This window comes from Ovis aries, chromosome X (genome assembly GCF_016772045.2).
Source record: "Ovis aries strain OAR_USU_Benz2616 breed Rambouillet chromosome X, ARS-UI_Ramb_v3.0, whole genome shotgun sequence".
Classification (NCBI taxonomy): domain Eukaryota; kingdom Metazoa; phylum Chordata; class Mammalia; order Artiodactyla; family Bovidae; genus Ovis; species Ovis aries.
The window spans coordinates 11,887,295-11,915,217 of record NC_056080.1 but is presented as its reverse complement, the minus strand read 5'-3'; the positions used below and the strand labels follow the sequence as shown (position 1 = coordinate 11,915,217).

The 27,923-nt window shown below is 40.7% G+C and overlaps 1 protein-coding gene and 1 non-coding gene across 13 annotated transcripts in view; one reads left to right on the top strand and one right to left on the bottom strand.

Annotated features, from left to right (window-relative positions):
• Positions 1-27,923, bottom strand: part of OFD1 (OFD1 centriole and centriolar satellite protein) — a 61,217-nt gene that overhangs the window by 7,945 nt on the left and 25,349 nt on the right. For all 12 annotated transcript variants that reach the window (XM_060408221.1, XM_042242456.1, XM_060408223.1 and 9 more), the window contains 10 exons: positions 23,742-23,848; positions 21,859-21,978; positions 20,113-20,186; positions 18,747-18,838; positions 17,541-17,730; positions 13,074-13,204; positions 12,439-12,550; positions 3,103-3,705; positions 2,521-2,641; positions 958-1,058 (listed from right to left, as the gene is read on the bottom strand). In XM_060408221.1, the coding sequence (XP_060264204.1) occupies positions 958-1,058; positions 2,521-2,641; positions 3,103-3,705; positions 12,439-12,550; positions 13,074-13,204; positions 17,541-17,730; positions 18,747-18,838; positions 20,113-20,186; positions 21,859-21,978; positions 23,742-23,848 (1,651 nt within the window). The remainder of the gene's footprint in view (positions 1-957; positions 1,059-2,520; positions 2,642-3,102; positions 3,706-12,438; positions 12,551-13,073; positions 13,205-17,540; positions 17,731-18,746; positions 18,839-20,112; positions 20,187-21,858; positions 21,979-23,741; positions 23,849-27,923) is intronic.
• Positions 26,419-26,525, top strand: LOC114111787 (U6 spliceosomal RNA). Its single transcript, XR_003587537.1, has one exon. It is a non-coding gene; the product is annotated as a U6 spliceosomal RNA (small nuclear RNA).

Genomic DNA, 27,923 nt, shown 5'->3' with positions numbered 1-27,923 from the left:
GAAGGAAAGTTATGAACAACCTAGACCGCATATTAAAAAGCAGAGACATTTCTTTGCCAACAAAGAACCATCTAGTCAAAGCTGTGGTTTTTCCAGTAGTCACATATACATATGAGAGTTGGACTATAAAGAAAGCTGAGTGCTAAAGAATTGATGCTTTTGAATTGTGGTATTGGAGAAAACTCTTGAGAGTCCCTTGGACTGCAAGGAGATCAAACCAGTCAATCCTAAAGGAAATCAATCCCAATATTCATTGGAAGGACTGATGCTGAAGCTGAAGCGCCAATACTTTGGCCACCTGATGCAAAGAACTGACTCATTTGAAAAGACCCTGATGCTGGGAAAGATTGAAGGCAGGAGGAGAAGAGGACAACAGAGGATGAGATGGTTGGATGGCATCACTGACTTGACGGACAATAGTTTGAGCAAGCTCCAGAAGTTGGTGATGGACAGGGAAGCCTGGCATGCTGCAGTCCATGGGGTCACAAAGAGTTGCACACAACTGAGCAACTGAACTGACAGGCTTAGCTCTGATTTGCAATTGTTGTTGTTCAATCCCTAAGTCATGTCCCGGGTCTTTGTGACCCTGTGGACTGCAGCACACCAGGCTTCCCTGTCCTTCACTATCTCCTGGAGTGTGCTCAACTCATGTCCATTGAGTGGGTGCTGTCATCCAACCATCTCATCCTCTGTTGCACACTTCTCTTCCTGCCCTCAGTCTTTCCCTAACTTTGCAATTTAGTTATCCTGAAATTTTAAAAAAATGGAACTGAGAACCTAAAAATCTTCATGATACAAAAACATGGCACTATATCTGTATCACTGATTTTATCAGAAAATAAAAATGTGTTACTTTGTAACTGTTTTCCATTTTCTAACAATCGGTGTTTTGCTAAAACATTTTACATTTTGAAACAAGTTCTACATACAAAAGCAAGTATTAATATTTAAACTTACATTCAAAAGATGGTTCAAATTCCTCGTTATCCTTAAAAACTAGCTTGTCCGGATTTGAAAATTCACTTTTGTCTTGAAGTTCTGTATGTCTTTGATAAAGACTGGATGGGAAGAATAAAATTCAAGAATGTGAAGCTTTATTAATGTAAGACACAAGAGCAGAGGGTGATGAAAAGCCTTTTGTGACTTGAGAAAATGCTTCAGAAAATTAATTTTTCGTGGACACATAGTGAATAGGAGCTACTCTGCACTGGGTGCTCTCCATGCACCAGACATCATTCCAAACCATTAATACGCATTAACTCAGTCACTCTTCCACACTGCCTCATGCCATGAGTTGGGTACTACCATTGCTAATAAAGAATATCCTGGCACTCTCAAAGCTGTTCCGATGAGGAATTTTTATTTAAAGAACTTGAAAATTTTTTCAAAAAGCTCTTTACACCATTAGCATGAGCCAGCTGAAGATGCCACGCGTCACAGTGCCCTAACTCGGCCCACATGTGTCCTGCCTCTCTTCTTGGCTTTAACACAGAAGGACCAATACGAGAAAAAATTACCTACTTTAGGACCAGACAAGCACCTGCGGTAGTTTTCAACTTTGTACAGTAGATGAACATCAACACACAGATGCCCACCAGACCTGAGCTGAGAGAGGAGGAGTCAGAATCTCCCACGGTGGGGACCGGGCACAGGTAGAAGGCCCACCCTTAACTTGAATCTCAGCCTGCTGCCCACCCCTGCCCCCAAGTTTCTTGACACCATTAGCTTGACCCCATTCTGCTTCAGCCCGTGTATCCTAGGACTAACTACCACTTTTGAATTTATTTAAGTGATTGACACTGTGGAATCTTATTTATATTTAAATGCCTAAATATTTGTAAGTGACTTTTTAATGATGTACAAAACTATTTAACATTCACAGTGAATTGGTTTGCATTTGCAAATTTTTTATGTCTGTTTTATCTTTATAAACCAAGTCTATTCACAGAACTATGACGATGCTTATTAATACCCAAATACATATATTATAGGTCTTCCCTGGTAGCTCAGTTGGTAAAGATTCCGCCTGTAATGCAAGAGACCCCGGTTCGATTCCTGGGTTGGGAAGATCCACTGGAGAAGGGATAGGCTACCCACTCCAGTATTCTTGGGCTTCCCTTGTGGCTCAGCTGGTAAAGAATCTGCCTGCAATGCGGGAGACCTGGGTTTGATCCCTGGGTTGGGAAGATCTCCTGGAGAAGGGAAAGGCTACCCTCTCCATTATTCTGGCCTGGAGAATTCCATGGACTGTATAATCCATGGGGTCACAAAGAGTCAGACACGACTGAGTGACTTCCATGCATACATTATACATCAAGTTTAGCAAACAAGTAGAATGTTTTTTTCCTCCAGGCAATAATTCAAATGATTCTCAGAGATCATGCATCTTATAATCTGACTGCAAATTCTATCCTGCCACATGGTCTTTAACATCCCCTAAAAATCCGGAGCCAGTCCTGGCTGAGACCACAGGAAGCTAACCAGCCTCAGCAGAGGCCAGGCAGAGAACGAGGTACTTACTTGGCTTTCTGCTCCAGAGGGCTGGAGAGCGAGTGCACCGAAATGTTGTGCCTGGACTCTGCAGGCAAAGGCTGTGGCTCTCTGTCAGGACAGGTGGCGGTGACAGCAGACCGGCCCAGACCTATAGGGCAGGAGGAACCAGGACAAGCATGTTATAGACTGCAAGGAGAAGATGGCAGTGCAGCTTCTAGAGGTTTCTACCACTTTGAAAATGCATTCAATCATCTTTGCAAGCAGTGGGGTATGTGAAAATCATCCACAAAACTAACAATTCAGGCATGAAAATGAAACTTCAGTGATAACAGGAGAACACATGAAACTAACCAGCAGCCAAAGAAAAGCCACAGTCACTCTAAAAACCTCCACGTGCCAAGCAAAATGCCGGCACTTGATGCTCCATCCTATGGCCTCCACCTGTAACCTGGGGTGGGGGAGTCAGGGTTCCCCAGGAGCCCACAGTTCAGAGGCTCCCATGACTCCCAGTTTATCAGCCTCCAGCTGCACTGTTACCCAGAGAAGAGGGGGGATGAGGAGCAACTGACCCCCATCCAGAGCATCCATAGGCCTGTGTCCATAGCTCACCGTCCAGGTACGTTTCACTATTGAGGCTTCTTGCTTTGGGGAGTGGCGTGGAGGAGAGTCGTCCGGAGGCTGTGCTCTTGTGTGACCTTGAGGCCATGCTGCTGGGCATCTCAGACACCTCACTCTCGTCCCCTCCTCGTGCGCTCACCAGAGGCTGCTGAGAGGTGACTCTGGCGTCCACAAAAACACACCTCTCAGGAGCAGCTGCAGTCATGTTCTTGAGAGTTCCCGGCAGACACAGCAAGGGTGGGCTCCTGGCTGCCAAGCGGCTCTTGGCAGGGCACTGACTGACCCTTTGTTGGTAGTTCTGGAAAGCTTTTTCCAGGTGCTCTGCTTCCTGCTCCAGCTCTCTCACCCTTACCTTAGTACTGGCTACAAACTCAAGGTCGGAATCAAGGGAACTTCCCTCTATGCTGGCATTTGGATATTTGGGGATCCGTGGTGTAACTGGGCCTGCTGTCGCCTCCTCTTGTCTCAGAGGATTTTTTAAGAAATCCCCACTGATGTCGCCATCACGAGGCCTCACCCTGGTGCTCATTAACCCACTGATGGAGCGATTCAGCAGAGAGTGGCCTGGGTTGCGGTACACTTCGTTCTCTAGTGCTGCAGGTCACAAACAGAGAGTGTGAGACAAGAAAGGAAGAGGTAGAGAACCAAACTGAAATGTTTCAGCAATTTTTTGGTTGAAAAATCAACTAGCACATTAAACAGTTTGTGGCATGTGATCAAGATGGTGGAGTAGTAAGATGTGAAGCTCATCTCTGCCCACAATACATCAACAATACATCTATGTGTAGAGTGATTCGCACAGAATATCTACTGAACACTGGCAGAAGACCTCAGACCTCCGAAAGGGCAAGAAAATCTCCATGGAACCAGGTAGGACAAAAGGGGGGGAATAAAAGCAAGGAAGAAGTTGGGACAGGATCTGTATCCTCAGGAGGGTGCTATAAAAGAGGCAAGGTTCCTGCACCCCATGAGATCAGCCAAGATGGAGGTGAGCTCCAGAGCCTCTGGAGGAGAATACAGCCTCTGGTGTACAGCAGCTGGGAGGGAGAGACCTGCACAAAAGGTCAGCACCACTGCCCTGTACTCCCCAGCCCAAGACATGTATCCTCCCATGCAGTCAGGAGCTGGGTGCTGAAGCTCACACTTCAGAAATCAGACCCAGGGAGAGGGCTAGGGTGGGCTGTGTGGAAACAGCCTGAAGGGGCTGGAGTCTGGAGCAGTCACTCCTGAGGGTGTACACGGAGGAAGCTTGGGCTGCCTTAGAGGCCAGGTGCTATTGATGGTTGGGATGTGTGAGGGGTGGGACGCACCACTGCAGCTTCTTCCACTGTGCACGCTTTCAGGTGGCATGACACAGCCTACAGGAGCTGTGACTTACTCCCCACCTCAGGCCACAGAAGCAGTCTCGAATGGCCACTGCTGCCGCCCTTCTGGGCTCCAGGAGTGGTCTCAAGCCGTCAATGATCCCATCACGTGCTCTGGGAGTGTGTGAGATCCTCCACCAATGCTGAGAACCTCAGGACTGGGCACCAGCCACTGCATCTGCACACCCTGATTATAAGGGGATAATGACCATGGCCAGCACACACTGAGCAAAGAGGTCACAGGCATCCATACCAAAAACAGCCCTCATGCCAAACAAACACTAAACCCACAGAAGCTACACAGTGATGCTTCCACATATAAATAGTCCTCCAAGACCACAATAGATATATTTCTCTTCTGTATGTTTGAGAGAGAAAATTAAGTAAAATGAAGCAAAGGAACCACTCCCAGTTCAAAGACCAAGATAATTCCCCTGAAAGTACAAACAATGAAACAGACCTCTTCAGTTTAACAGACACTGATTTCAAAAAAGATAATGAAAATACTAAAGGGATTAAGGAAAAGTATCAGTAAAAATGCAGAGTACTGTAAAAAAGGGACTAGAAATGATAAAGAGAAAGCAAGAGAATTACAAAACTCATTGCTGAGACGAAAACTGAACTAAAGGGAATGAATAATGTAGAAAAACAACCAATTCCCCGGTGGTGCGGTGGTTAGGACTCCACACTTTCACTGTTGAGGGTGTGGGTTCAATCCCTGGTCAGGGTACTAAGATCCTGCAAGCCATGCGGCATGGCCGAAACAAAACAAAACCAGTAACGCTGAAGAATGAATAAGTGACCCAGAAGACAATAATGTAAATCATCCATTCAGGACAGCAGACAGAAAGCCAAATGAAAAAAAAAAAAAGAAACCTAAACAAAAGACCTGAAAGTAGTGAAAGTGAAAGTCGCTCTGTCCTGTCCAACTCTTTGTGACCGCATGGACTATATAGTTCATGGAATTCTCCAGGCCAGAATACTGGAGAGGGTAGCCTTTATCTTCTCCAGGGGATCTTCCCAACCCAGGGATCGAACCCAAGTCTCCCACATTGTGGGCAGATTCTTCACCAGCTGAGCCACAAGGGAAGCCCAAGAATACTGGAGTGGGTAGCCTATCCCTTCTCCAGTGGATCTTCCTGACCCAGGAATCGAACTGGGGTCTCCTGCATTGCAGGCGGATACTTTACCAATTGATCTAGAGACCTATGGGACAATAAAAAGCATGCCAATCTATACATAATAGGGATTCCAGAAGGGGAAGAAAGAGAAAAGATCAAAAATGTATTTGAAGAAATTACGGCTGAAAACTTCCCAAACCTGAAGATGTAAATAGATATCTGGTGCAGGAAGCAGACAGGGTTCCACATAAGGTAAACTCAAAGAGACCTATACCAAGGCATATTCTAATAAAAAATGGCAAAAGTTAAAGAGAGGATGCTAAAGACAGCAAGAGAAAGAGAGCAGAAAACATAGATTCCGCCCCCCGACCCCACTTCCTAGAATATGTTAGAGCCTATATGGCTACCAGTCTAAGGCAAGTAGATAAAGGATGGAGTTAACATACTTGAAAAACAGGGTAACTACAAATCAAAAACATACAACAGATTCACAAAAACCAAAAAGAAGAGAACATAAGTATAATACAAAAGAAAATCATCAAACCACACAAAGAAAAACAAAAAGAAATGGGCAAATATAAAATCAATGGGAAAACAAGCCTTAAAATGGCAATAAATGTATATCTAACAATAATCACTTTAAATGTAAATGGACTGAATGCACCAATCAAAAGACACAGAGTGATTGAAGGGATTAAAAAAAAAACAAGAGCTTAGGGCAAAGGACACAGACTGAAAGTAAGGAGATATAAAAAGATATTTCAACCAAAGAGAAATGAAAAGAAAGCAGGGCTCACAATACTTTAATGAGACAAAATAGACTTTAACACAAAGGTCATAAAGAAAGATAACGAAGGACACTTTATAATGATAAAAGGATCAATACAAGAAGAAGATTTTACATGCGTTAACCTAAAATATATGCGCCTAACATAGAAGCACCCAAACATGTAAAACAAATACAAACAGATATAAAGAGATAAATTCACAAGAATATGATAACAGTAGGAGACTTTAACACCCCACTCCCATCAATGGACAGATCTTCTATGCAAAATAATAATAAAACAACAGAGATCCTAAATGGTACAATAGAGCAGTTAGACCTAATTGATATTTTCATGACATTATATCCAAGAACAAAAAACCAATACATATTCCTTTCAACTGCACATGAAACAGTCTCTACAACTGACCACATGATGGAGCACAAAACAAGCCTCAACATATGCAAGGGTACAGAAATTATCACACATCTTTTCTGACTACAAAGGCATGAAACTAGAAATTAACCATAGAAAAAGAAATGTGGCAAGACTAAACAATATGCTACTGGAAAACCAATGGATCAACAAGGAAACCAAAGTGGAAATTTAAAAATACCTTAAGACAAACGACAGTGAAAACAGAACCATACAAAATCTAAGGGACATAGCAAAAGCAGTTCTTAGAAGTTCACAGTAATATAGGCCTTCCTCAAAAAAACAAGAAAAATCTCAAATAAACAATGTAATACACCACCTAAAAGAATCAGAAAAAGAACAAACAAAACCTAAAGTCAGCAGAAAGAAGGAATAAAGATAGAAAATAAAGTAGCAATTAAAAAATGGAAAAAGTCAATAAAATCAAGAGCTGGGTCTTTGAAAGAGTAAATAAAACTGATAAACCTCTGGCCAGGCTCACCAAGAAAAGAGACAGAACCCAAATAAACAAAATAAAAAATTAAAAAAGAGATACAACAGCCAATACCACAGAAATACCAAAAAACAAACAAACAAACAAACAAAAAAACCTAAGGGCATACTAAGAACAATTATATGCCAATAAATTTGACAACTTATAAGAAATTGACAATTCTGTAGAAATATAGAGCTCACCAAAACTGAATCAAGAAGAAATAATTTGAACAGACTGATCACTAGAAGTGAAAGAGAATCTGTAATTAAAACAAACACAAAAAACTCCATACAAACAAAGTACAAGACCAGATGTCTTCAAAAGAACTTATACAGATCCTTCTCAAACTCTTACAAAAACTTGAGGAGGTAGGAACACTCACAAAGATCTTCTATGAAACCACCATCACCCTGATACCAAAACCAGACAAAGATATCACCAAAAAAGAAAATTACAGATCAATATCTTTGATGAATATAGACGAAAAATGCCTCAGCAAACTATTAGCAAACTGAATCCAACAATATGTACAAAAGATCATATACTACAACCCACATGAGATTCATCCCAAGCTCACAAGAATGGTTCAACGTACACAAATCAATGTGAAACACCACATAAACAAAAGACAAAAACCACATGATCATCTCAATAGATGCAGAAAAACCATTTGAGAAAACTCAACATCCAGTCAAGATAAAACTCTTACTAAGGTGGGTATAGAGGGAAGATGTCTGAAAGAACCATTCATGAAAAACCCACAGCCAACGTAATACTCAATGGTGAAAAGCCAAAAGCCTTTCTAGTAAAATTTAGAACAAGACAAGGAAGCCCACTCTAACCTCTTCTATTCAATATAGTACTGAAAGCTCTAGCCACAACAATTAGACAAGAAAAAGAAATAATAGGTATCCAAATTGGAAGATAAGAGTTAAAATTGCCACTATATGCAGATGACATGAAACTACATATATAGAAAATCCTAAGGACTCTACACAAAACTACTATTTCTAATAAATGAATTCAGCAAAGTAGCAGGATACAAGATTAACATTTTTTTACATTAATAATGAAATATTAGAAAGGAAATGTAAAAAAAACAGTACTTTTAAAATTACTTCCCCCTCCAAAAAAATGAAAAATAAACTTGACTGAGGTGAAAGATTTATACATTGAGAACTATAAAATAGGATTCTTTACCAGCTGAGCCACCAGAGACGCCCAAGATACAGGAGTGGGTAGCCTATCCCTTCTCCAGTGGATCTTCCAGACCCAGGAATTGAACTGGTGTCTCCTGCATTGCAGGTGGAATCTTTACCAGCTGAGTTACTAGGGAAGCCTATCAAATATTAATAAAGGAAATTAAAGATGATTCAAAGAAATGGAAAGATATCCCATGCTCTTGGACTGGGACAATACTGTTAAAATGGCAATACTATCCAAAGAAATCTATAGATTTAATGTGATCTCTATCAAATTACCCGTTATATTTCTTCAAAGAACTAGAATAATCAATCCTAAAATTTATATGGAACCATAAAAGACCCAGAATTGCTAAAGTAATCCTGAGGGGAAAAGAAAACAAGCCAGAAGGCATAACCCTTCCAGACTTCAGACAATATTACAAAGCTACTGTAATCAAAACATTATTGTACTGACACAAAAACAGACATATGCATTAATGGAATAGAATAGAGAGCCCATAAATAAACCCATACATCTACAGTCAATTAATCCTCAACAAAAGAGGCAATAATATACAATGGGAAAAACACAGTCTGTTCAACAAGTGGTGCTGGGAAAGCTGAAGAGCCGCATGTAAATCAGCAAAATCAGAACACACTCTCTCACCATACACAAAAATAAACTCAAAATAGCTTAAAGACTTAAACATAAAACATGATACTATAAAACTCCTAGAAGAGATCATAGGAAAATATTCTCTGACATAAATCACAGCAATGTTTTCTTAGGTCAGTCTCCCAAGGCAATAGAAATAAAAACAAAAATAAACAAATGAGACCTAATCAAACGTACAAGCCTTTGCACAGCAAAAGAAACCATAAACAAAACAAAAAGACAACCTACACAATGGGACAAAATATTTACTAACGATGCTACCAATGAGGGCTTAACTTCCACAATACATACACTCAATGGCAAAAAAACTAAACAACTCAATTGAAAAATGGGAAAGAGTATGGAGGTTCCTCAGAAAAGTAAAAATAAATTACCATATGATCTAGTGATTCCACTCCTGGGCATATATACAGACAAGACTCTAATCCAAAAAGAAATATGCACCCATATGTTGACAGCAGCACTATTCACAATAGCTGAGACATGGAAACAACCTAAACCTTCATCAACAGATGAGTGGATAAAGATGTGGTGTGTACACACACACAGGAATATTACCTAGTCATAAAAAAGAACAAAATAATGCCATTTGCAGCAACATGGATGCAACTAGAGAATACCATAAGGTGAAGTAAGTCAGAAATAGAAAACAAATACCATGTGGTATCACTTATAGGTGGAATCTAACATATGACACAAATGAGCATATCTATGAAACAGAAACAGACTCTTAGACATTGAGAACAGACTTATGGTTGCCAAGGGGGAGGGAGTTGGGGGAGGGATAGAGTGGGAGGCTGGGGTTAGCAGATATAAGCTACTATGTATGGAAGGGATAAACAACAAAGTTCTACTGTAGAGCACAGAGAACTATATTCAGTATCCTGTGATAAACTGTAATGGAAAACAGTACCAAAAGCAATCTATATGTGTGTGTGTGTGTGTGCACGTGTGCGTGCGTGCGTGTGTATGTGCGCGTGCAAGTGAATCACTTTGCTGTACAGCAGAATCAACACAATAGGGTAAATCAACTATACTTCAATTAAAAAAAAATAGTTTGGAAAACCAAAGTTATACCTGGTGGCTCAGAGGGTAAAGAATCTGCCTGCAGTGCAGGAGACCTGGGTTTGATCCCTGGGTGGGGAAGCTCCCCTGGAGAAGGGAATGGCACCCCACTCCAGTACTCTTGCCTGGAGAACCCCATGGACGGAGGAGCCTGGTGAGCTACAGTCCTTGGGGTCGCACAAGCGTCTGACACAACTGAGAGACTAACACTTTCACAGCAGAAATCAACACAATAGGGTGAATCAACTATACTTCAACAAAAAAAAGTCTGTAAAACCATAGTCAAAACACTAATTATTCATGTTTGAGAGCTAATATGTACCAACTATTGCTTCATATGCCTTCTTTTGTAATGCATGCTATTATTTCACAATCCATTATGCACGACCTTGAAATCCATAAAGCTCTGAGAACTGAAAAGGCATTCACAATGTATTCGGGGACAAAGCCTAACCAGACTTGAACTCAGGTGGTTGAAAAACCTGACCTGATCTGATATAACCCCATTTATAATGTTTATTTAATCAGCAGGAACATTCACACACTTGACTTCAAAATAATGAATGTGTCTCATTACAGGATGCCACCCCCGAACTCCCAGGGCTGCAGCAAAATCTACTGCCTACAGCCTGAATCTCAGAGAGGGGAAGAAGGGCGTGTGGTCAGGGCACCACCGTGGGCCCAAAACTCTCACTGCTCCCATGTCACGGACAGGAGACTATAGCTGAATCACCCAATTGCAAAGCACCAAGTCGGTGGGCTGGCCTAATGCAAAGCCACCACATGTGACCGCTCCTCTCCTGCAAGGCCACCTTGATGATGCCAGGGACAGATGCTTGGCAGGTCCGTGCTCGTGAAGCTTCCATCATCAGTGAACTATTTCTAATGATCTGAGCTCGGGACAGTTTCAGCAGTGGGAAGTTTGGCAAACGCAGAGTTGTGGCGAGAAAATGAGCAACAGGAAACAGCAGAGATGAGTGAAGAGGCGGAAATAAAAGTAGGGTGGGGAGAAGGGGCCAAGGGCCCGAGGGGGAAGAAGTGCAAACAGGAACTGAGGAAGGCTCAGAATCATAAAGTCTCATGAACTTCTGTTGGGCTTGAAAGCAGCTCAAGAAAGCATCAAATTCGGCACGTGGTATGAAGGAGGGGCAGATGTCATGTATCCACAGGAAGACACAGTAATAAAATGACAGCAATAGCCACTTCCCCAAGTGTTTTATGTGCCCCAGGCACTGCACTGGAGCCGACCACAGATCCCCTTCATCCTCCATGGCATTACAAAGAGGGGAATCGAGGCCCAAGGAAGCTAAAAGAAATGTACCCAAAACCAAACAACTAAACTGCAAAACTGGGGTACAAAACCAGTTTTCTGATTTCAGCAGCAGTGCTCTTTCGGCCAGGCCACGCTGCCTCTCCCATTCACATAAACCTCTGTCAGGGAATGTATAAAACCACTCAAGAGTCGACTGGTCTTATTATCAGGATGTGTGAGTGTCAGTCGCTCAGTCACGTCCAACTCTTTGCAACCCCATGGACTGTAGCCCACCAGGCTCCTCTGTCCATGGGATTTCCCAGGCAGGAACACTGGAGTGGGTTGCCATTCCCTTCTCCAGGGGATCTTCCTCACCCAGGGATCAAACCCAGGTCTCCTGCACTGCAGGCAGATTCTTCGCTGTCTGAGCCATCAGACAGCAAATAAAAAAGGAAAGCCTAGGTCCAGGATGAATTTGGGGGCTTCTGTGTCACTATCACACCTATCTGTGGTATGAGGTTCCCCCAAGCATGTGGCACCTGTGAAAACAAGTCACGTTGGCTGACCACCTGGCTGGTATCCCTGAAATGGACAGGGAGCTTGACTTCTGAGATGGCACATTTCTCTATGACTCTTCCCTACGAGGTGCTGTATGTGCTCAGCTGTGTCCAACTCTGTGGCCCCATGGACTATAGGCCACCAGGGCCCTCTGTCCATGGGATTCTCCAGGCAAGGACACTGGAATGGGTTGCCATGTCCTTCTCCAGGGGATGTTCTCGACCCAAGGATTGAACACATACTTCCCACATCTCCTGCACTGGCAGGAGGGTTCCTTACCACTGAGCCACCTGGGAAGCTTTCCCCTACTATGAGAATTACTAAGAATTCAATGAGTAACAATCACATTTTCACAAATGTCAGAAGTTTTACACACACACACACACACACACACACACACACAAACACAGAAGTTAAAAATGTCTCTAACCTGTCTGAGTTTGTTTTAGTTGCAATTTTAAAATTGAAACCTGCATAGTTAACTTCTTGACAGAAGCATCATATTCTAATACCTGGGCCTTCAGCTGGGCAGAGTGCTCAATCTGCAGAGAATTAGAGAAGAAAAGAAATGAACATAAAAGCAATCACAGCTCACTTCAAAGGGAGCTATTCTCTCTTTGGGCTTATTCTCTTTTGCCCTTTTGCCAATTCTGAGCAGTGTTACACCCTTAATGCACAGGGTCCCTACAAGATGACGAAAGATAAAACAAGTTTCCACCTCTTGTCACATGCAAGTTAGAGCAGCTACTCCAGGACAGACACAAGAGAGATGGCAGTAGTATTTCCAAGTCACAGGGTGAGAATCAAGACTCTGCCACTGTGGGCACCACTAGGACTTGAAAAATTGTGTATTTTCGTGAGTTTGCTTGCCTCTGGATTTTGTGACAATTATGAATATAAAGTCACATGATCACTGGAGAGTTCTCTCAGATGAGAAAGCACACACTTTAGCACCTTGGGGTAGCTCAGATGTTGAAGTAAACCCCATTTATGCTGGAGTGCCAAGTTCACATATCTATGCAGCAGACTGGCCCGACCCCTGGCTCCATAAGGAGCAATACTCACTTCGTTTTGAAGCTGTTTTTGTAGAGCTTGCTTGTGAGTTTCGAACTCCTTATGCTCAAATGCAATAGCATTTTCTGCTTTCTGTAATTTTTTCTGAAAAATCAGTAGTTCGGGAGACGGCTGAGCTATGCCTAGGAAAGTAGCACAGAATGATTGTTATCAACCTGAAATTTTCTCATTGAGCTTTACTTTTAAAAGCAGCTAGAGAAGTTCAAATTTTCTAACAGCTCCATCAAACGAACAATGAGCAATTCTGCCACAGGAATTTGAAAACAATTTAATGCACATAAATGCAAATTTTACTATTCTTGAGTCCTTCTCCATGTAATAGAGTTCTTTCAAATCCTTAAATTAATTTGAAAGCCTGCCTCTCCCCTCTACCAAGCACAGAGGTAGAGAAGGAATGCTCTAGCAAAACCTATCCATGACTACCCTGAGGTCCAATTCAATCTGTGCATCTGTCAGCAGCTCTCAGGGTCCAGGCAGAAAGCAGATGGCATCTCCAATTCAGGTCATCAGAGAAGCCTTCAACGAAGACTGACTTAGGCTGGTCCCTAGCCACAAATGATGGTGTAGTTCCCTAGACTGCTAATGGGGCCAGGCTGTTTGCTACCAGCCCTGGGGCCTGAAGGGCCTGGGAGGGAGGAACTCCCAGAAATGGAGAGAGCGAGCTTAAGTCCTAGCCATGGCAATCAGAGAAGTAAAAGAGATGAAAGGAATCCAAATTGGAAAAAATGAAGTAAAACTGTCATGTTTACAGATAACATGATACTATACAAAGAAAACCCTAAAGATGCTACCAGAAACTAGAGCTCATCAATGAATTTGGTAAAGCTGCAGGATACAAAATTGGTCCACAGAAATCTCTTGGATTTCTATACACTAACAATGAAAGATCAGAAAGAGTAATTAAGGAAACAATCCCATTTACCATTGGAACAAAAAGAATAAAATACCCAGGAATAAATCTACCTGTATGCAGAAAGCTATAATATGCTGATGAAAGAAATCAGACAACACAAAGAGATTTACCATGTTCTTGGACAAGATTCACTACTGTGAAAATGACCAGCAAAGTAATGCTCAAAATTCTCCAAGCCAGGCTTCAACAGTACGTGAACTGTGAGCTTCCAGATGTTCAAGCTGGCTTGAGAAAAGGCAGAGGAACCAGAGATCAAATTGCCAACATCTGCTGGATCATGGAAAAAGCAAGGGAATTCCAGAAAAACATATACTTCTGCTTTATTGACTATGCCAAAGCCTTTGACTGTGTGGATCACAACAAACTGTGGAAAATTCTGAAAGAGATGGGAATACCAGACCACCTTACCTGCCTCCTGAGAAATCTGTATGTAGATCAAGAAGCAACAGTTAGAACTGGTCATGGAACAACAAACCAGTTCCAAATTGGGAAAGGAGTGTATCAAAGCTGTATATTGTCACCCTGCTTATTTAACTTATATGCAGAGTACATCATGCAAAATGCCATGTTGGATGAAACATAAGCTGGAATCAAGATTCCTGGGAGAAATATCAATAACCTCAGATATGCAGACGACACCACCCTTATGGCAGAAAATGAAGAGGAACTAAAGAGCCTCTTGATGAAGGTGAAAGAGGAGAGTGAAAGAGCTGGCTAAAAGCTCAACATTCAAAAAACTAAGATAATGGCTTCTGGTCCCATCAATTCATGGCAATTAGATGGGGAAACAAAGGAAACAGTGACAGACTGTACTTTCTTGTGCTCCAAAATCACTGTAGATGGTGACTACAGCCATGAAAAGACACTTGCTCCTTGGAAGAAAAGGTATGACAAACTTAGTGTATTAAAAAGCAGAGACATTACTTTGCCAACAAAGGTCTGTCTAGTCAAAGCTATGGTTTTTCCAGTGGTCATGTATGGACGTGAGAGTTGGGACCATAAAGAAGGCTGAGTGCCAAAGAATTGATGCTTTTGAACTATGGTGTTGGAGAAGACTTTTGAGAGTCCCTTGGAATGCAAGGAGATCCAACCAGTCAATCCTAAAGGAAATCAATCCTGACTATTCACTGGAAAGACTGATGCTGAAGCTGAAGCTCCAGTACTTTGCCACCTGATGCAAAGAGCCGACTCATTAGAAAACACCCTGATGCTGGGAAAGACTGAAGGCAGGAGGAGAAGGTGATGACAGAGGACGAGATGGTTGGATAGCATCACCAACTTGTTGGACATGAGTTTGAGCAAGCTCTGGGTGATGGTGAAGGACAGAGGAGCCTGGCGTGCTGCAGTCCATGGGGTCACAAACAGTTAGACATGACTGAGTGACTGAACAACCCAAGGCAATCTACAGATACAGTGCAAACCCTATCAAAATACCAATGGCATTTTCCACAGAATTAGAACAAACAATTTCACTGTTTGTATGGAGACACAAAAGACCTCGAATAGCCAAAGCAATCTTGAGAAAGAAGAATGAAGCTGGAGGAATCAGGGTCCCTGACTTTAGACTATACTACAAAGCTACAGTAATCAAGACAGTATGGTACTGGCACAAAAACAGAAATATAGATCAATGGGACAGAACAGAAAGCCCAGAAATAAACCCATGCACCTATGGTCAATTAATCTATGACAAAGAAGGCAAGAATATACAATGTTGAAAAGACAGTCTTTTCAAGTGGTGCTGGGAAAACTGGACAGCTACATGCAAAAGACTGAAATTAGAACATTCTCTAACACAATATACAAAAATAAACCCCAAACAGATTAAAGGGCCTAAATGTAAGCCCATGCATATATGCTCAGTCACGTCCAACTCTTTGCAACCCCATGGACTGTAACCTGCCAGGATCCTCTGTCCAAGGGATTCTCCAGGCAAGAGTACTAGAGTGGATTTCCATGCCCTCCTCCAGGGGATCTTCTCGACCCAGGGATCAAACCCAGGTCTCCTCCTTTATGGGCGATTCATTACCACTGAGCCACTGGGTAAGCTAAAATATTATAAAACACTTAGAGGAAAACACAGGCAGAACACTGATATAAATTGCAGCAATATCTTTTTGGATCCACCTCCTAGAGTAATAAAAATAAAAATAAACAAATGGGACCTAATAAAACTTCAAAGCTTTTGCACAGCAAAGGAAACCATACACAAAATGAAAAGACCACCCAACAGAATGGGAGAAAACACTTACAAATGAAGTAACCAACAAGGGATTAATCTCCAAAATTTATAATCAGGTCATGCAGTTCAAATAACCCAATCAAAAAGTGGGCAAAAGATTTAAATAGACATTTCTCCAAAAAAGACATACAGATGGTCAAAAAGCACATGAAAAGATGCTCAACATGACTAATTATTAGAGAAATGCAAATCAAAACTACAATCAGATACAACCTCACACCAATCAGAATGGCCCTCATCAAAAAATGCTGGAAAGGGCATGGAGAAAGGGGAATCCTCCTTCACTGATGGTGGAAATGTAAACTGGTACAACCACTATGGAGAACAGTATGGAGGTTTCTCAAAAAAATAAAAACGGAACTACCATGTAATCCAGCAATCCCACTGCTAGGCACATATCTGGAGAAAACCATAATTTGAAAAGATGCACATACCCCAATGATCATTGCAGTGCTATTTACAACAGTCAAGACATAGAAGCAACCAAATGTCCCATGGACAAATGAATGGATAAAGAAGATATGGTACATATACACAATGGAATACTGCTCAGCCACAAAAAAGAAATAATGCCATTTGCAGCAACAAGTATGCAACTAGAGAACACCATACTAAGTGAGGCCAAGTCACAGAAAAAGACAAATATCTTACAATATCACTTATATGTGGAATCTAAAAAGTCATACAAATGAACTTATTTACAAAACACAACAGACTATACAGACTTTGAAAACAAGTTTATGGTTAGCATAGGGGAAAGGCAAGGGGAAGGATAAAATTAGGAGTTTTGGGTTAACAGACCCACACTACCATATATGAAATAGATAATAAGGACCTACTGTACAGCACAGGGAACTTGACTCAATAACCTGTAATGACCTACATGGGAAAAGAAGCTGAGAAAGAATGGATATGTGTATATGTTTAACAGAATCCCTTTGCTCTACACCTGAAACACAACACTGTAAATCAACTACTCTAAAATAAAAATTAAATTTAAAAATGTTTATTCTTACAGACACTATGAATTATGGAATAGCAAGTAAAAAAGAAGGCATTTCAATCTGGAATTTTAATTTTATAAAACCTTCCCAACGGAAGCCTCCCCTAGAGCAGTTTCCTGGGACTTCCCTGGTGGTCCAGTAGTTAGGGCTCTGCACTTTCACTGCAGGGGGCACAGGTTTGAGCCTGGTTAGGGAACTAAGATCCCACATTCTCACAGTGTAGCCAAAAAGAAAAAAAAAAGCAATTTCCTATTATGAACCTAACATGAATAACAAATCATTTTTTAAAAAAGACTTACGGTTTAGGAGATGCATGTTTTCACTTTTCATGTCTTCCACTTGTTGTTTAAGTAGTTTATTTTTTGCCTGAAGCTCCAGTTTTCCTTCTTTCAGTAGAGAATAGTCACTCATCTCTTTAACCTTCTCGCTTAGCATGTGGTTTTGCTTTGTTAATGCCGAACACTGAGCTCTGAAAGACTCCAATTCAAGCTGGAATTGGAAAAGGAAAACTTGTATTTGAACAGAGACTTTACAGGACTGAGTAGGTAACTGCTGACAGTCTGCTCTCAACTTTGTGGCATAATTTAATTATGGTCAACTAGCTGGTCAGTTTCTCTGTAACAAGACGACTCTAACTACAACTTCTGTCTTGGAGCTGGGGCAAGTTAATACAACTCAATTTATGCAGAACCCTGTCCTACATAGCAAGTCCTTCAGATTCTCACCCAACTTTCCATACGCAACTAAGGACCCAAAAGCCATCACAGATTTAATAATGTGTCTGTTTTTTAATATGAAAAGGTGAGATAGATACTACTAAGGTGCTGGGAGGTGCTCTCCTTCCCTCAGTCTGATATATCTCATTTGAAGACAGGAGCCTATAAAGTTCTCAAGTAATTCATCACAGTTGCAAAAACAAATCTTATATACAGAATATATTTTAAGTATCTGAAGGTCCAGTTCTGGACTTTGGATAGCAAGCACAGAAACGAACAGAAAAAAAGTAACAGTATCATGTGAAAAATGCCTCTCACTTTGCTTTAATCTGTGAGATCCTGATGCAGTGTTAGGAACTTTTACCTGGTGCTGAGGGGAAGGGAAAAGAAGCTGAGTAGATACTAGTACATGCCAGCCACCTGCTATGGAAAGGCAAAGAAACCAGCTGAAGTCCCTCAACAAACCATGGGATGCAGGCAATATTCCAGAGCTTACAGATAAGGGATCTGAGGTCACAGATCTTGCCCACAGGCACACAAACAGTGAGGGAGATAGGATTCAAGGACGACTCTGGGCCCCAAAGGACATGCTCTTTCTATGCTTCTCTAGGAGACAAAGATCGAAATGAACAACTACTGAATTAAGTTCAGCCATCACCCTCTGAATCATATAATAAACAGTCTAAACATACAGAGAGGATCTCTTGAGATAAATTATGTGTGACTGAAGTTAAAATTTCCTGTGTTGTCTAACATCTATTTAAAAAAATCAATATGATTAACAATTACCTCGAGTTCTTTCACACGGTTTATAGAACGATCAAGTTCTTCCTTTTTACAATTAAGAGCTGCAAGTTCCTCTTGCAAATGTATAGTTTTCTCTGAAAAACAGAGCCAAGCAACTAAATATCATAAAGGTTTCTCAGTGAATACAAGTCATTTAATCATTTATAGCCAGTATGTCAGACCTAATGACCATTATTTCATCATCTAAAATAGCAGAGGGGATTCCCTGGTGGCCCAGTTGTTAATATTCCATGCTTTCACTGCCCAGAGTGCAGGTTCGATCATTGATCAGGAAATTAAGATCTCATAAGCCCTGTGGCATGCCCCTCCGCAAAGATATAAAACAGCAGATATTGGGTCAAAAAAATTAGCAGGCAAGTAAATCCTGTTACTCAATAGGTGATGTGAAGTCAGTTGTTAACAGTCATATATGTGGTGAACTTCCTGCTACACACAAGTCACCAGAGTTACACCACCCATGTGGAATGCAGGGCCCTCATGGGGCCCTCTGAATTTCCTTAAAGACGAAGACTGCTCTGGTAAGATTTTATAGTTATTATTTTGTCATTATCACTTCATCTAACATAAGGCTATATAGATGTATCATCAAAAAGTCACATGCTAACTACATGGCAATACCAATTCCTACAGAAGTATTAATATTAGTCTGAGCATGACAGGTGCAAAGGAGCAGCCACACACACCTGCTGACCTTCTGATAAGGACCAAGTACCCAGCCCTGGTTGACTCCTTGCAATCCATTTGAAATATCCACCCAAAACTCTTGTCACAGGATAGTTCTTAGAAATACACTGCAATGTAAAATATCTGAAAGATCAATCAATTACCTAACTTTCCTCATCTTGCGGTAATATATACAAGAGTTTAGGAGGCTATACGTGAAAATAAAATAGCATGAAGCATAAATATGTGTTAGAAGTTAAGAAAAATAAGAAACCAGGTCATGAGGTACAGAGAAGTTAAAATAAAATTTCCCCTAAGTAAAAAATAACACCTCTCATGGTTTATAGTAGTATTAACCAACAGCAGTAAGTTGCTGCCACCTTCTTAACATCAGAGATTTATTCATCAAGATATACTGAAATACAGTTGAATAAAATTCTACCAATAAATCACTGATCTTTGTGAATATACAAAAAGTTAAACAAGAAGGTGTGCAAAAACATTAAAAGACGGTGATTATTTTTTTCACTCTGTAAAATTAAAAGGACAAAAACTATGTCAGTTAATAGTAACAATGAAGTGGAAGGTACATATTTTTTGGATTAAAGAACAGACCCAACTTAAGAAGCTGATAACCTGTGTCGAAACTGAAAAATACAGCTTCCTGCCCTGCCCCCTAAATCACCTTTATTTTTCCTTTCATCTTCAATCAGTCTGTTGGTTCTAGTGATATAATCCTCCTTCAGTTCAAGTTGATACCTGAGAATCAGAAGGATGGAAAATGAGTTTCGGTCACTTCCCTAGACAGACTGCTATCAATGATGAGCTTATCTTACGGCATCAGGGCACTGAAGGGTACTAAATAGGACAACACATGGACTTCAGGAGCACTCAGTGCTAAGGCCAGGGGTCCAAACTCTGGCTATAAAAAGTCCACGAAAGTCTTGCTGCAGTTCTATAAACTGGGTCCCAAAACTCAAGCACAAAATGAAGGGTCATGTTACTGAGGCTATAGAGGGCACTGTTTCTCAGCTGGTATCCAGTGACACAAAAAGAGTAAATTTACTTGCTTTATACTGTATACAGCAGACTCTAAATCCCAAAGGATAACAAGTCAGTCACTTCCAGTCCACCTGTCCCACCTTCCCACCTTCAAGCAGGATAAGACCTTTCGCCCTAAGGAACTGAACAGTAGTACCACAAGCCACTGTCAACAGCAAATATATTTGGACTGGTGATACCAGAGTCACATTTTCATGGAATTTTACCATCTCCACCAGCTGTTAGCAGCTGCCTTTCTGGTTCAAAGATTAGAGAAAAGAAAGAAGTACTCCTAGTACTCCTGTGTTGAATATCCTCAGAACCTCAACACCTGCCAAAGTCATATGAGGACACCCACGGACAGACAAAGATACCTGACAGTCCACTCCATAGATATATCAAGCTAACATACACACTTTTATTCCCTTATTCCTAAAACGTTAACAACTATAGATTCTTTATAGAGCTTATCTCTAAAATATGTACATAAATCCATAAAATATGTGGATAAAAATCTACCACATCAAAACTGATCCACAGAAAACTGCTATACTTTTTATTAGAATTATTTTAAAGAATAACCTCCAAAAACCTTTGAAGGTACTATATCATGGACTATGAATGACAAATTATGGACAAAGCAGTAGAGAGAGGCCAATGATGAAGAAACGTCGAGAGCTGCTGTGTTGAGTCATCACTTCACTATGAATTCATTACATCAATAAACATTAAGCGAACACTTACTTTGTGCCAGACATTACACTGAACACTGGAGAGAAAACTTACCACATATGCACTTAATGCCTCTGCACTAAGATACTATCCACTAGAACACAACAAAACTCAGACTAGAGGAAGGCCATGGTACCACAGCTGTACATATCTCCCTTTCCCTCTATCATTTTTTGCTTTATAGTTAATTCTAGTTTGTTCCTTTTGATTCTGGCTTTGCAGAATCTTGAAGGAATACAGATCAACAAATACTATAACGAATCAACAGAATAATTTACAGATCATTAGATATTTCATCTGAATAGCAGTATAAGTGGGGTAGAGGAAAACATAAAAAGTGACTATAAGCCCCATTTGATAGCTTCTCAGCAAGGTACAAGGTGCCCTAAGAAATTCAAGCAAATCATAGGCCCTCAGTAAATACTCCAGGAGTGACTCTTGTCAAGCAGAGGATGCTATTTTCTGTACTGTATCTTTTTAAAACCATCCTAACTCGAGTATTCACAGGAAAAGCTTGACTGTCAATGAACATGTGTATTCTTTTTAAACATTGGATTTTGCCATAAAATACTAGTCTTAACTACTTTATTAGTGTTGCTGTGTTTCCATCAACTTAGTTCAAACACGATACTTTTTTTTTAAGATGCCAAACAATTACTTTAGAAGTTCGTTCTTAAGCTTTTGGTCATAGGTCTCCTCAATACTCTTGATATTCAACTCCCGCCTCCGCAGTCCATCAGTCACGCTTTTATTTTTTTCTTCTTGCAGCCTCTGGGCCCTGAAATTAGCAAAAACAGATAAGGCAAAATTGAAAAATATTAATATTGGGGAAAAGACACCATGTGTTTTTAGCCCCACAGACTCAAACTGTTCTGTGACTGTTACAGCTAGGGAGTAAAAACAAAGGGCCAGAAGTGTCCCACTATTTTATGAGCATGATGATGGATCTGAACTACAGATAGAACTCAATAGTTCTCTGGCTGGGGTGAGTGAGAAAAATGCCAAAACCAAAGTGGTGTCTCACAGGAGATGGTTCACACTTAAAAAAAAAAGGTCACAAGTGGTAAGTGGCCATAATGAATTCAGGGGTAAAAGATTAATGTTTTAAGTTACAAAGCTACACACAAACTTCAGTTAGCATACTCAAGTGCTTGTTTCTTTTATAATACTGTTTCTAACTGACTAGCCCAGAGCTATTAAAGACATAAAATTTGTTCTGGCCTTTCGTAATCTATTAGTTCAATATCAGTGAACTAAATCAATACTGAAGAGAAAATACTGAAATAGAACGTCCCAACACCGAAAAAAGGAATGGTCTTAATAATGAAACCTCAAGTCTAGCACAAAATCAATTCCAGAGCCGGGGAACTGGGTTCACAGGGACTCAGATCAAGCTAAAAACAGAAGTGCTAGGCAACAGAGACTATTCCAAGCAAAGGATAAAACATCTCTGTGTTAGCGCCCTCTGCTGGTTAATCTGTAAAGCAAAGGAGCAGTATTTAGTTTATATGATATGCTTCCCTGATGGCTCAGACGGTAAACAATCTGCCTGTGATGCAGGAGACCTGGATTCGATCCCTGGTTGGGAAGATCCCTTGGAGAAGGAAATAGAAACTCCCTCTAGTATCCTTGCCTGGAGAATTCCATGGACAGAGGAGCCCGGTGGGCTACAGTCCATGGGGTCACAAAGAGTCGGACATGACTGATGACTTAACATGTTCACTTTCAGTATGCTTAGAAAGGAGGAGGAGGGAAAATGGAGCTAAATAAGTGATTACATAATCATTAACTATCAATGCTCAAATTGGTTTCCTCTTCTCGCTTATGGTCAATTTACCTCTTCAGTACTGCCAAAAAGAGTAAGGTTGGCAGAGACAAGAAATCAAATGAACCTAGCCTACATAAATGAGAAAACAACATTCATGAAAATGAAGACAAATCTTTTAAGGAAAGAAGATTCCTGGAGTATCTGTGAGTACCGATTAATGGCAGATAAATGGAAAAGAAGGCTTATTCTATAAACTATACAATGCTGAGCTTGCTATGTATCCTAGGTAAGATGTGAAGAACGAAAGACTGGTGAATGTTTAGAAAAAAGCAACACACGCACTACAAGCAACAATTTCTCCCAATACAGGTCAACTCAGAGCCACCGTGTTGCCCTTTTTTGCCAGCAGAGCAGTCAATCTGGCAGGTCTGGCTGTCTGCAATTCAGTTACTACATGCACATGAAACTGTTAGATCTGAATGGTTGACATAAATGGGAAATGTATGATCTCTTAAAGCATTATTTGCTTCTCCAAATTATTTGTCTGGTCCCACTGTAGCCTGATGATGCCATTTCCTTCCGCTTTCATCCCAGTGTCTAATATTTCAAAAAAATACTCATCCTCATTTCTCCTGAAGTGTGCCTTTGAAGCTAGGTGATATCACCTTTACAAACAAGAACTCTATTCTGTAGTATTAGAATATGTAGACATATTTAGTAGTTCTTTTTCATCTCATTCATTCTGAAAGTCCAAAATGGAACATATTACTTACAATTCAAAGGCTTCAATTCTTTGCTTCAGCTCGGCTTCTCTGCCTCTTAGCAAATCTATGTCTTTTAGTAGAAGCTGCCTTTGAGCATAGATTTCTTTTGTTTCATTCTGTAGAAGAAAGCATTAATTTTTACCAAGCAAGCTAAAGAAGACAAAGGAGATTTGAACTAATACATTGCTTCCTAAATTCTAGAAAACAAAGGATGGACATTTAGAAGAACAACTTTCAAGAGGTTCCAATGCAAGGTGTATGTTTTGTCTTTTTATCCTCACAAAAATTTATTCCCCTCCTCCCTCAAGAACTGTTAAGTTACATTACCCTGTATTTCCAGCATCCCTTGTATATAATTACTTTGTTACATCATTAGCATCTCTCAGACACTTAAAAAACTTCAAGTTCTACAGCAGGAAAAAAATGAAACAAAATGTTCATTCAGCAATAAAAACTTAAAAGATGATGGCCTGATTGAATGGCCACACTTCCATGTATGTGTTCCCTGAACACCTATCATGTGTTCAAGGCCACATTGGGTGCTGGGTACACAAAGATGGACAGATACAGGTCAGTCCCCACCTTAAAAAAAAACACAACTCAGTTTATTCAAGGAGAGACAGACAAACCAAGAGTTACACTACAGCATGATGATTTCACAAAGTACATTAAGACTCCAAGGAACAAGCAATGCCTAGAGGAGTCCATCAGTGGGGGGTCAAGAGAGGCATCACAAGGACCTGGCATTCCAGCTGGATTTTGAAGGACCGGATGGTTTTATCAGGCCAAGAAGGGGAGGGGTATTTCAGGTAGTGGAATAAAGGCATGGTACTCTTTACAAACAGCAACCGTCTCAAGAGCCTTCAGAGATCAGTTGAATAAACCAGGGTTCCAGTCTGTGAACTGGTTGATCTAGTCAATCGTCTTTTTTTTTTTTAATGTTATTGAAGTGTATTTGATTTACAATGCTATGTTATTTTCTGCTGTACAGTAGTAACTCAGTTATACAAATATATCTTTTTTATATTCTTTTCCATTATGGTTTATCACAGGATACTGAATATGGTTCCCTGTCCCATGCTGTAGGACCTTGTCATTTATCCATCCTATATATAATAGTTAGCATCTGCTAATCCCAAACTCCCAATCCATCCCTCCTCCACATCCTTCCCCCATGGCAACAACAAGTCTCTCTGTGTCTCTGAGTGTTTCACAGATATGTCCATTTGTCTCATATTTAAGATTCCTCACTTAAGTGATATCATATGGTATATTTGTCTTTCTGAATTTGGACAACTCAGCAGTGGCCACAGGATTGGAAAAGATCTGTTTTCATTCCAATCCCAAAGAAAGGCAATGCCAAAGAATGCTCAAACTACCACACAACTGCACTCCTCTCACACACTACTAAAGTAATGCTCAAAATTTTCCAAGCCAGGCTTCAACAATACGTGAACCATGAACTTCCAGATGTTCAAGCTGGTTTTAGAAAAGGCATAGGAACCAGAGATCAAATTGCCAACATCCATCTAGATCACTGAAAAAGCAAGAGAGTTCCAAAAAACAGCTACTTCTGCTTATTGATTACGCCAAAGCCTTTGTGTGGATCACAACAAACTGTGGAAAAGTCTGAAAGAGATGGGAATACCAGACCACCTGACTTGCCTCTTGAGATATCTGTATGCAGGTCAAGAAGCAACAGTTAGAACTGGACATGGAACAACAGACCGGTTCCAAATAGGAAAAGGAGTACGTCAAGGCTGTATACGGTCACCCTGCTTATTTAACTTCTATGCAGAGTACATCATGAGAAACGCTGGACTGGAAGAAACACAAGCTGGAATCAAGATTGCCGGGAGAAATATCAATAACCTCAGATATGCAGATGACAATACTCTTATGGCAGAAAGTGAAAAGGAACTAAAGAGCCTCTTGATGAAAGTGAAAGAGGAAAGTGAAAAAGTTGGCTTAAAGCTCAACATTCAGAAAACGAAGATCATGGCATCTGGTCCCATCACTTCATGGGAAATAGATGGGGAAACTATGGAAAGAGTGACAGACTTTATTTTGGGGGGGGGGGCTCCAAAATCACTGCAGATGATGACTGTAACCATGAAATTAAAAGACGCTTGCTCCTTGGAAGAAAAGTTATGACCAACCTAGACAGCATATTAAGAAGCAGAGACATTACTTTGCCAAGAAAGGTCCATCTAGTCAAAAACTATAGTTTCTCCAGTAGTCATGTATGGACCGAAGAATTGACGTCTTTGGACTGTGGTGTTGAAGAAGACTTTTGAGAGTCCCTTGGATGGCAATGAGATCCAACCAGTCCATCCTAAAGGAAATCAGTCCTGAATATTCATTGGAAGGACTGATGCTGAAGCTGAAACTCCAATACTTTGGCCACCTGATGTGAAGAACTGACTCACTAGAAAAGACCCTGATTCTGGGCAAGACTGAAGGCAGGAAGAGAAGGGGACGACAGAGGATGAGATGGTTGGATGGCATCACCAACTCGATGGACTTGAGTTTGAGTGAACTCTGGGAGTTGGTGATGAACAGTGAGGCCTGGCATGCTGTAGCCCATGGGGTTATAAAGAGTCAGACACGACTGAGTGTCTGAACTGAACTGAATGGTCTATTTGTCTTTCTGACTTTGCCACCTGTCTTCACGATGACACTGTTAGTGCTCGCTTTGGCAGCACATATACTAAAGGTAGAATGACACAGAAAAGATTAGCATGGCCCCTGCGCAAAGATGACCGGCAAATTCGTGCAGCGGTCCATATTCTTCCTAGAATAGTGCTTTGCCATTATTAATGAACTGTGAGAAGCAGCTCAAGGCAGTGTTCCTCACCAGTAACTCCAGGTGAGGTAAGCTGAAGATGACTGAAGAAAAGGCTGGCTGTTGTTTAAGAAAATAACTAAAACCATCAGTTACTGGTTTCAGCTGAGAACAGAATGGTTTACTGCTGCCACTGTCCATGCCTACAGATAATTTATTTTGTATTTTTGAATAAAGACATTTGTACATTCTTGATAAATGAGCACAAGAGCCATGTATCAATATACTGCTTTCAACTTAAACCACTGAGGCATTTTTACTACAATGCTGTTAAAATCAGGAGTAAGAATAATTGTGTACAGAGTAGAGAAATATCCAATTATGTGAAAACCTTTCTATAATAAAAATTGTTTAAAGTTAAGAAAAACAGATGATATTGTTAGTATAAACACAATCCAAGCCTCACAAACACCTGTGCCTCCAACATTTATTTTATAGCTTGTTGTTGTTCAGTCACTACATCATGTCCAAATCTTTGTGAATCCCATGGACTGCAACACACCAGGCTTCACTGTCCTTTACTATCTCCCAGAGCTTGCTCAAACTCATATCCATTGAATCAGTGATGACATCCAACCATCTCATCTTCTGTCTTGCCCCTTTCCTTCTGCCCTCAATCTTTCCCAGCATCAGGGTCTTTTCCAATGAGTTGGCTCTTCACATCAGGTGGCCAAAGCATTGGAGCTTCAGCTTCAGCATCAGTCCTTTCAATGAATATTCACGGTTGACTTCCTTTACAAATGACTAGTTTGATCTCCTTGCTGTCCAAGGGACTCTCAAAGAGTCTTCTCACAACAACACAGTTCAAAAGCATCAATTCTTCAGCACTCAGTCTTCTTTATGGTCCAACTCTCACATCCATACACGACTACTGGAAAAACATAGCTTTGACTAAAGGGACTTTTGTCAACAAAGTGATGTTTCTGCTCTTTAATACACTGTCTAGGTTTGTCATAACTTTTCTTTCAAGGAGCATGGCTGCAGTCACCGTAAAGTGATTTTGGAGTCCAAGAAAATAGTTTCTGTCACTGCTTTCACTTTTCCCCCATCATCTGCCATGAAGTGATGAGACCAGATGCCATGATCTTTGTTTTCAGAATGTTAAGTTTTAAGTCAGCTTTTTCACTCCCCTCTGTCACTTTCATCAAGAGGCTCTTTAGTTCCTCTTCACTTTCTGCCATAAGGGTGGTGTCATCTGCATATCTGAGGTTATTGGTATTTCTCCCAGAAATCTTGATTCCAGTTTGTGGTTCATCTAGTCCAACATTTCACATGATGTACTTTGCACAGAAGCTAAATAATTAGAGTGACAATGTATAGCCTTGTTGTACTCCTTTCCCAATTTG